Here is a 10793-nt window from a genome sequence, read left to right on the forward strand (position 1 = left end):
AAAGATAATTGCCTATGCAGTACTTATCCAATAGGAGGCTTGTACCTATTTGCTTAGTTAAATCCAGGTGGCGACTTTTTTTTTGGCCAGGCAGTGTATTATATACTTAAAACATATTTATACTTCATATAGCAAGTACTGTAGGTCTGTACAGTTAAGCCTCAAATTAGTTCTACTCCTTGCAGATTTAGTAACGTTGTTTTCATTCAACCAAAAAGTGTGTTTTTGCTGGAAAATGAGATCGGTATTTAAAATGCACATAACCCAAAATGACGTACAGTATAAACTCAACAGGCTCATATGCTGCAGTTCTTATCCAAGACTCAGAAAATATACCTTTCATAGGCCAGCAGCAACTCCCATCTTCAAAGCAATGTGTAACTGTTGCTGCTTTACTTCATCTTCCAGGTCTCCGGTGATGGCAGGTGGACTGTTCGCTGTGGACAGGAAGTGGTTCTGGGAGCTGGGAGGATACGACACCGGCCTGGAGATCTGGGGAGGAGAACAGTATGAGATCTCCTTCAAGGTAAAAAAGATAAATGTCTGCAACTGGATATAGATATTTACATATGTTTGAAAAAAAAAACCCTAGGGTAAGCTCTTTTGCTGTCAGATAAATCAGACCAAATCTTTCTGGTTTTAGGTCGACTAAAATAAGCCAACACTGCAAACACACAAAATCTAGACAAATATTTCTGTCTAGTTTCTACTGCAAATATCCTAGCACATTTGAAATAAGACAAAACTAGCTTACAAATCACTTTTCAGGAATATACTACCTTGTTTTAAGTAAATTATTCCTTAATATTAATGTTAAAAAAGTACTAGCTGCACTGGCAGATTATTTCGCATATAAAAAAAATTTTTTTCTCATGACATAAGTGAAATAACCTCTCTGTGGAACAAATACTTTTTCATTAATATTATAAAAGTATTGACCAAGTCTATCCTGCTGAAAAGTTACTTGTGAGTTAGGTTTGTCTTATTTCAAGTGTACTAAGACATTTCCACTACAAACTAGACAGAAAATACTTTGTGGGATTTTGTGCTTTTACAGCATATAAAAAGTTCTGAGTAAGCATTAAGGTAAAAGGATAAAATCAATTTCAGTCTCTTTGGGTCATAAGCTGAATGGTTTGGAAGCCACTCATTTGACTTATTGTCAAACTGACTGTTAGTGATTGTCTGCCTTTTTTGTTATTATTCACCAAAATCTAGATAAGGTTAATCATCATGCTGCTAAAATCAAATGATGGTCACAATTTTCCCTAAAAATGTTGAGTAAGCAAAAATACCAACTTGTGTTTTAAATATAATTGGGTCTCTCTCACCCCCCCAAATGTCTCTTAATTTTGGCCAAATAGCATAAAAATTGAAATGACACATTGCTCTAGAAGTGTTTTCATAATTAAATGTCTGTACTGGCATTGGTTATCAGTTAAAATTAGATGGGAAATATCTGTATTACACACATATAATTCAAATAAGTCTGCCTTGGAGCTAAGCGTTCTGTAAGAAATTAAAATCCCTTCTATTTGTAGCTTTGAGTGTGAAATGAATGACAAACCTCCTCCTGACCCAGCGACGGGCACAGCCAGAAAGGCTCTGATGTTTTTAACTCTCATCTGAAGCTTTTCATCTTATTTAAGTAATTAGTGAGATAATATCCCACACCAAGGTTATTATTTCAGCCAGGATTATCATGGTAAGAAATTATTCTATCAGCACATGCCTTGCTGTGCCTCCTAGGTCTACTTTATGTGCTCAGATATTCAATTTGGTTTCGTCTCTATTAAGATCCCCATTAGCTGATACGCCACAGACAGCCAGTCTCCTGAGGTGAGGAGATTAACAGGCTCTCATACTAATCCTTACAAGCAAACTGCTGCTCCCACCGACAAACCAGGCCCTGCTTGTGTTTATAACACAATCATTTAGTTGGTTAAGCTGGAGTTCCATACTGGAAACACTGGTGTGGGAGCACTGAATGTCTCCAGCTCACACAGCGAGCTAATGTCTGAACACATTACAGCCTTACATGCATAGTAGAGGGATGAGACATTTTCCCGATTCACACATTTTACACACACACACTCTTCAGCCGCCCTTCAGACACGATTTATTAAACTAACATTAAAGAGCCAAAAATGTGTTTATTTAGAGCCGAGGTGAATGAGAACGAAAAGCTTCTAAAAGCTCAAGTTAACAACCAGATGACCAGATATGTAAAAGCTCAAAATTCAAGGTCTTTTTTATTTGTATTGCGGTGCAAACCTTCTGAGTTCAGGGTTTCTACTCAACCTGGAAAAGGGTTGAAAAGTATGGAATCTAATCCACAGTACTCTATGTTTCATTGTCTGTCTGTTGTCCACCCAGCTGTCCTTTTATTTATTTCCTTCTTTTCTTCCTTCTTTCCTATTTTCTCCCTCATCCTATTTATGCATGGATTATTTTTAATTTTTTCTTATTTTCATTCTGTCTTTCTTTCCTTTGTTAGTTCTTCTTTCCCTCCTTCAATTGCCTTCCTCCCTTGCTTTGTTGTATACATTGCTTTTTTTAGTCTTACCCCTCTATTCTCTATTCCCATAATTTTACTCATTTCATCCCTAATTCATTTTTAACTTCTTTCTTTACTTTCTTATCTGTTTTAACTATTTTACTGTATTTTCTTTCATTCCTTCCTTTAATTCTTACACATGATTTCCTTCCTTCCTTCCTTCCTTCCTTCCTTCCTTCCTTCCTTCCTTCCTTCCTTCCTTCCTTCCTTCCTTCCTTCCTTCCTTCCTTCCTTCCTTCCTTCCTTCCTTCCTTCCTTCCTCCCTCCCTCCCTCCCTCCCTCCCTCCTTCCTGACTCTCTCTCTCCATGTTCTCTTTGCCCTCCAGGTTCTCTAGCTTGCATTTAGCTTTTGTTGTGAAAGACAAAGCCCATTTTTCCAGTTTGCCTGCTTTGGTTAAGTCGTCTTTTCTTTCTCGTCTTTTTTTTTTCTCCTGGTTTATTTTCAGCATCAGGAGCCAAGCGGGAGAAGAATGACTCTTTTCTTTACGTTGAATGAGGATTAAAGTCAGAAAGTGTAATTCACTGTCTGCTATGTCACATAATGAGTCACAAAAAACAAAACAAGAACAATTTCTAAAAGGGTGAATTGTTTTTGCATTATTGTGATTTAAAAAGAATATCTTTCAAATTCTTCAACCTTTGTTGAAGAATTTGAAAGATATTTTAGGAATTTCATTCTTAACAGATTCTGCAGCTTTTGCTTGTGTTTTGCAAACTACCTGCCTTCTTTTGTTGCCTTGAAGTTGTGTCACATCAGTGGAGATTTTCAAACCAGTCAGATAAAACCTTAGCATCAATTTCACACCTTCTTTTAGCTTCTTTCAGTCAACACATCTACATGTGTTTTTGTAGGTGTGGATGTGTGGTGGCCGGATGGAGGACATCCCTTGCTCCAGGGTGGGACACATCTACCGGAAATATGTTCCCTATAAGATTCCCGGCGGGATCAGCTTGGCAAAGGTAGTGCAGCACGTTTTATGATAAAATGTTCATTTTATAGAAATTAGTTCTGAGGGCAGAGACTAACCGTACTAAGTGGGGAGATAAGATGCTAGAGACTGCATAAAATGTCATGATTTAAGCAAAAAGAGTTACTTTTGGCAAAAAAATGACATTATTTTAGGAAGGTGAAGATATAGATTATACAGTATATATTAATGTTGTTCTCATAATAATCTTCTGTTATTTTCCTTTAATGGGAATCAAAATTTGTTTCAGCAAATCAAAACTTTCCAAAGAAAAAAGAACAAACATGTACAGGAAATAAGCTTTAAAATTCTGTTTGTTTAATCATCACATGTCCAGTTTTTAGTGGCTTTCTTCTTAAATTAAGCCTGTTTTTATTAATGCAGGGTTTCTTTAAATACATAAGCTGTGCTCCTAAACCACTTTCCTTCAATTATTCCTTGAATTTGGTTCATTAAACAGAAGTAAAATGTTAGTCTGTTGGAATATAGGAAATTAGATCCATCCAGGGCAAAAATAAACAGAGTTCAAAACCTTAGTTTACAATACAGATACAAATCCGCATATGCAGCTGTTGAGCTTGGAAATGTGAATATTGCCTGAGAGTTTTTGTGTTCTAGGTGCAAAAGCTTCCAAAAAGTTGATTTGACATAAATACACAAACAACATCTGAGTTTCTCCACAGAGATGAATGAATCCATGAACCAAACTGGACAAACGTTTGTGCTTTTGCCTGCAATTAAGCAAACAGATTTAAAACAGGCTGTAAATACTTTCCAACAGGAAAAAGACGTTGGAAAGTGTGATCAGTTGCAGAGGAGTTAGATAAAGAATGCAGTGCGGTTTGCATTCTTCTCTCTCTCTCTCTCGCTCCTGGTGGTCTTTCGTTAGTGAGATCTTCTCTCTGGGCCTACGCAGGTGCAGCAATGAAGAATGTGCATCAGTTCTTTTGTTTTTAAAGCACCGCCACAGAATGGATAATTCTCCTAAAGAGCTAAATCATCTGATATTCAGCCGAGCGCCATTCATTATGTATGCCCTTCGCCTCTCAGGCTGGAACTGAGCACAGAATGCAGCTGAAGGTTCAGCTCTGTTGTTTTATTCCAACCAATGGCGTTAGCAGACGGCCTTTCTAACATGAAATTGCGAGGTCACTATTTGTAATGCAGAAAACTTTGGCCTTGTGTTGTTGTTTCTCACAACTTTAAATGATTTTCTCTTTATTAATTCTCACTTTGGTTCAATGCTGACGGCTTTCAGTATCATAAGATTCAATAAAGTAAAACATGCTAGTAGGATTTTAAAAAATCAATGAACTATTGTGTTTATATGATGATATGACTGTAATATAGTGATTCGATGGATTGCAGAATCTCAAACGGGTGGCGGAGGTGTGGATGGACGAGTACGCCGAGTACGTCTACCAGCATCGGCCCGAGTACCGCCACCTGTCGGCCGGAGACATGACAGCACAGAAGGAGCTGCGGAGCCGACTGAGCTGCAAAAACTTCAGGTGGTTCATGAGCGAGGTGGCCTGGGACCTGCCGAGACATTACCCACCGGTGGAGCCCCCTGCCGCTGCATGGGGGGAGGTAAAGGCAAAAATGTCTTTTAAAGTTGCATCACTGCATCCATATTGGGAGTCCATAATGACTCAATGCCATAAAAAAGACATTAAGTAAATAATTGTACTAACATTTATGAAATTATTTATATTTCACATCATAGTTTCAAATTAACTATGATTAAAATTTTAAGAAAGCTGAATTAACAAAAACCAGAAGAGCAACTTTTAAAGGGATGTGTAGCTGACAGACGCAATTTTTGATGATTAAATGGGCAGTATTATGTTTTTTCCAGGCACATAATGTCATTTCATAGAAAAATCAAGTAACTACTTTGCATTCATTTATTATATCTATCAAATATGACTTAAAAGAAATTTTACTTTGTAATTTAACGCCTTGAAATTGGGTCTCTGTTTCTTTAAAAACTCCTGCTCTTTCTGAAACTCTGTCTTCAGTCATCACAACGTCACTCCTCTTATTAACCCTTTAACAACATTCTTGCCAGTGTTGCACTGAGACATAGCTGAACAGATGTGCAGTTCCATCAGGTGTTTGCTAATTGTTGCTGGCTAGTCTGAAGGAGTTGAGTGGTGGAGTTATGGGGGAGGGCTGCTCTGTGGGGCTGAAGCTCAGAAGTTTGGAAACTGAAACACAGAGGAGGAGCTCCATCCTTGAAGGCGGAGCTATGGCCAAGCAGGCTTTTTGTATAGCTGAATCGTTGCCATGGAGATTAAATACATTCTCAAACATGCATGAATGAATCAGTGCAACGCTACAGGTCGGTTTCTGATGAAGGAATAAGATTATAACATTAAAATTCAAAAAGTGAATTTTACATACTAATGCCCCTTTAAAATTAGGACAATTTATTCCAATCTAAAATGTTTACGGTCACAAACAGAATGACATCACACAATAGTACATCATTACACAGTGTACTGAAGGGGTTTGATTATTATCAAACACTTTATGAATGTGAAGAAAAATTTGAACTTCTTTTCTGGATTTAACAAAAAGCCAATCAAGGGAAGCACTAAAGGGAGAAATATGATTTCTGCTTTTAATTTTCTTCAAAAGTGGTTTATAAAGGGTTCTTTAAATATTCACAAAGCAAACCTGATATTTAAACATCTACATAGATAACTACCCAACATAAATCATTGTGATAAAAGTTATCCAATGAACCCCAGAAGCTCAGAAATGTAATATAAACCCCAAAGCCTGGAGTGGGGATCTCTGCTGACCATGTTCTGTATTTAATCTCCTTCTTCAATCATTTTCCTGCATAATAAGGTGGCCACTGCTTTCACTGCTCCAGAAGAAATACCTACTGCTGTTTAGTTTGAGTGTTAGTAAAATTCAAGCTTTTAATTACATGGGAGATATACTGTAGTGATGACATGTGTTTGCAATAACATGAATTTCTGACCTCTCACCCACAAGCTGTGGCTCCGATCAGGGACCCTGAACTGCACAACCAGGAGCCAAAAGAAAGCCCAGACCCCTCACATGAAAAATGAATTAAAACTAAACTTCAAAACAGCAGAAGGAGGGCTTATTCCACATTTTATCTATTTCTAGAAAAGTCAGACAAGTAAGTAAAAAGACTGTCATTCAGTACAAATCAAATTCTATATTTGTCTATTTGTTTGTGTTTAGATAAGAAATGTGGGAAGTGGGATGTGTATGGAGATCAAACACTTTGTCTCTGGGAGTCCCATCCGCCTGGAGAACTGTGTGAAAAGTCGAGGGGAAATCAGCTGGAGTCACGGACAGGTAGCTGTCATTTAAATGTGGATATTTATTTGAAGAAACATTTACACCGTCTTGGATATAATGTGTGTTGTTAGCTTTTAAATTTAAAGTTGAATGACTTAAAAACTGTCTGCTTATGCAAATCCAAGAAAGAATCTTTAGTGACATGTCAGTGTCACTTAATATAATTAATACAATGTAAGTTTCTTGCTCTTTTAGAGGACTAGCTTGCATTATTTCACCATTATTAATATATTACTTGAAAATGGTTTCAGTACCACAACATTATTGTTTATCGCATTAAGTACAGGGGTCATTTATTGTCCAGCAAAATTTGGAGCACCAACCACAGACAAGGTGCTGCTGATGTCGGCTGTGTGTGTGAAAAGTTGGGGGTTTATTGCTTGAACTGATGTTGTCGATATGTATTGCTATTTAGAAATCCAATGAACTTTATGTTGGTGGTCAGATTTAGAAACTTTTTTCCTACAAACAACTTAGATGTCATTTAGACCTAAATTCAGTGAGTAAATGCTCAACGGCTTCAGTGTTTCTGTTTTTGTACAGGTGTTGACATTTGGTTGGAGGGAAGACATCCGGGTGGGTGAACCCAATCACACGAGGAAGGTCTGCTTTGATGCCGTCTCACACAACAGCCCTGTTACTCTGTACGACTGTCATGGCATGAAGGGGAATCAGCTTTGGCGCTACAGAAAGGTACAGAGCTCCAAAACTGCTCTTGATTTTCTATAAAGAACCAAAACTGAATCCAGATGTTGGCGTATCGGCTTTGATGCTAAATTTAACTGCTGAAACTTACATTCCTACTGGCTGTAGTTTGAGAAGAAGGAACACAACAGAGTATTTTAAGATCCGCGGTTTTTTCCTGTTCTCCAGGATAAGAGTCTCTACCATCCTATCAGTAACAGCTGCATCGACAGCAGTACCACCGAGCGCCGAGTGTTCATGAACACGTGTGACCCCTCCTCTCTGAGCCAGCAGTGGCTGTTTGAGCGAACCAACACCACCGTGCTGGAGCACTTCAACCGGGGCACCGACTGAGGTCAGGGGGCAGCGAGACGAGGATCTTCCAAGGAAAAGATCATGAAACTGTGATCGCCTTTGTTCAAGTGAGTGTCAAGACAAAAATAAAATAAAAATGTATCCACAAGTCATAAAATCTATACAATTTGTATGAAAGTTGATATCTTTAAATCTCTGTCTGTTTAGAGGATTCCTTCCTGCTTGCACAAACTTGGCCAATTAAAGCATCTTTTTGGCATCAAGTGTCTCGAATCATAATTAAAAAAGCAATATTCAATATCAGATGTAAGTATAAGTGATATCGATGTCGGATTTTTATTTTGCTCTTATGGGCGCTACCAATATTCAGCTATATTACATATATTTCTCTACCCTTTTCACACGGTAAAAAGCGACCTCCTAAAATTCTGCTTCAGCTAAACATCCACAATCACTATCACTGTCACAAACAAAAACCACCATCAGTTATTATTATAGACTCAATTTCACTCACTGGAGTGATATGGATATGTAAACAAATGACAATCAACTCAACAAACTGATGATGTATCCTGCATCAATTGTAATTTGGCTGCGATTAAATGCACAATGGTCTGAAGTAGGAAATTAGAAGTGACAGAATGCAGATAACTGATTGTAACAGTGAGACCAGGCTGTTCACACACACACACCCACCCCCCCACACACACACACACACACACCACCACCACCAGTAGACATAAAGGGGCAAAAGTCCCATAGTCCAATAAGGCTTTAAATAAATACCAACAAATTTACACCACTTAAATAAAATTGGAAATAAATATAGTGGATAAACAAAATGTATGGCTAAGGTGTAATAATTTTAAACCACAATGGTTTAAATAGGTTAAATCAGGTGAGTTAATATAAGTTTTGACTATTATTATTTTATATTTATATCGCTACAGGCTAACAGGTACAAAATAAACGGTCACTAATGCCATATAGAAATGTTGGCCGGATAGCAGATTTAGCCCCGCCCACTGAGTGTGTTGGGTAAGGCTGATGGATTAAAGAAATCCAATATGTGCTGCTGGACAAGAATATTTTCTATTAATGACTTCACCTTATTTATTTAAGACAAACCATTTAGTTACCTGGGACATTTTTAGAGAAAATAAGTTTCTTTCCTAGATTTTCTCCAGTTTCAGCAGCTGTTCTCCCCTAGATAAAAAAAATGTTTATGCACACATTGTAAGATTAAAATAAATACTTGGAGAATCAATTCTTAATGTCTTTTTAATTTGGTAAGTAGGACATTTTTGAAAGTTTGTTTCAATATGAGAGATAGAGAAAAAACACCTATCTTTGTTCCTTGTCTGTTTTCAAGATAAGACTGGAAGTTCAGAAGTTCCAAGACAGAAGTTTGCTGCTTCCCGATCATTTCCCGTGGTACAGCAGAGATCCAGCGCCCCGGCTGACAGCTGAAGTGTTGTTCAGACCAAACGCCTCGACACCCAGAATCCAATCATGCAGCTCAAGCTTGTGATGTGGAAGGAGGTAAAAGAGAGACACGCTTCCCTGAACACCAGCTACTCCTCACTCACTCTATCTTCTGCCCACTGAAATTCACTTGCCAAGAAATAAAGATAAAAATTGATTTAAAAAATAAAATAAAATATCTGAATTGTATTCTGTCCTTCTCCAGGGTGGGAGGACCGCAGTGAGATCTGTTTGACCTGCAGGAAACCTGAAAAGCTTTCAGAGACTTTCAAAGACGGCAAATATTTGCTGAGAGACGCGCTCCTTTCATTGACAGGGTGCATCTGTCTGCACACACTGGTGGATTTGAGGGGTGATTTGTTCTTTTGCATTCCTTGGTCTTGTATTTTTCTATTGCTGGCATGTTTGTCATTTATGGTGCTAAATAGCTTGTGAAAGCAGAAACTGAAAAAATTGATTCATTCCTGCCCAGTGAATCATACTATCCTTTTTTTTAAAAAGGAGCAACATCTTGTTTATATTCATCTTTACAATAAAAATGTAGTTTTTTTTTTTCTAATATGCAATAAAGAAACCAAATCACAAAAGTTGACTTTGCTGCTCTTTGTGTATGTGTTGTTATGCTTCACTGCCTGCAAATTATAAACTGTGGGCTTTAATTGCATCAAATCCTTAGTGAGATAAAAAAGAATTGACAAATACAAGTTGCAACATTTCAGAAAGGGTTTAAAGTCATTTCAGCGTAATAAAAGCTTAGTTGTCCCTGAAACACAACAGACTGGAGATCAAAGTTTAAAGCAGTTTTAAGTATAAGATAAAAATAAAGATAAAGATAGAAAAGAACAGATGAAGAAGAAAGGCAAGGAAACAAATCAGGCAGGTTGACAACTTATATTGAAACACAAGTTTTCCATTTAAAACAACAGTACACCTCTTCAAAAGGTCTGATCCATATCATGAATTGTTACTGTCAAGGACTTCATGGTGGTTCAGTTCATAGCACTGTTACCATTTTAAAGAAGACCCATTATGCTTCTTCTTAAGGTAGGATAGGTCTGTTGGTTATAAAACATGTTCATTACTTTGTTTGCACAAACATCCCCCAACACAATGTCAGACTTTATACACGAAAATGGTGTCAAACTGATTGTACAACCAAACGTCTTTGACACAGAGTCACATCCAGAAGCAGGAGAAGAAGAACCTCCAGCACAACCGAGAAGAATTCAGAAAGTGGTTTCTGGATGATAAGTCAACAACAAAACACGTCTTTTTCAGCAGCCATTGTACAGTACATACAGCAGTTAAATCAGCTGACCAAACATGCTGGAACTCTGATTGGGTTGCTAGGTGGTGGGAAATGCCTGCTGATTGTGACTTCATAATTGGGAGGTTTTTGAATCGGTTTGTTTTTCACTAACTTCCATAAAGAACATTAA

The 10793-nt window shown here is 37.6% G+C and overlaps 1 protein-coding gene across 2 annotated transcripts in view; it reads left to right on the forward strand.

Annotated features, from left to right (window-relative positions):
* LOC116728259 (polypeptide N-acetylgalactosaminyltransferase 10-like) overlaps nt 1-9946 on the forward strand; it is a 58156-nt gene extending 48210 nt beyond the window's left edge. The window contains exons 7-15 of one of the 2 annotated variants that reach the window (XM_032576204.1): nt 409-526; nt 3410-3517; nt 4894-5115; nt 6751-6867; nt 7414-7563; nt 7744-7976; nt 8077-8175; nt 9242-9411; nt 9560-9946. In XM_032576204.1, coding sequence (XP_032432095.1) covers nt 409-526; nt 3410-3517; nt 4894-5115; nt 6751-6867; nt 7414-7563; nt 7744-7908 — 880 coding nt within the window. In that variant the 3' untranslated portion in view covers nt 7909-7976; nt 8077-8175; nt 9242-9411; nt 9560-9946. The remainder of the gene's footprint in view (nt 1-408; nt 527-3409; nt 3518-4893; nt 5116-6750; nt 6868-7413; nt 7564-7743; nt 7977-8076; nt 8176-9241; nt 9412-9559) is intronic. The other variant, XM_032576203.1, reaches the window with a different exon arrangement.
* The last annotated feature ends 847 nt before the right edge of the window (nt 9947-10793 follow it).

This window comes from Xiphophorus hellerii, chromosome 11, assembly GCF_003331165.1.
Source record: "Xiphophorus hellerii strain 12219 chromosome 11, Xiphophorus_hellerii-4.1, whole genome shotgun sequence".
Lineage (NCBI taxonomy): Eukaryota > Metazoa > Chordata > Actinopteri > Cyprinodontiformes > Poeciliidae > Xiphophorus > Xiphophorus hellerii.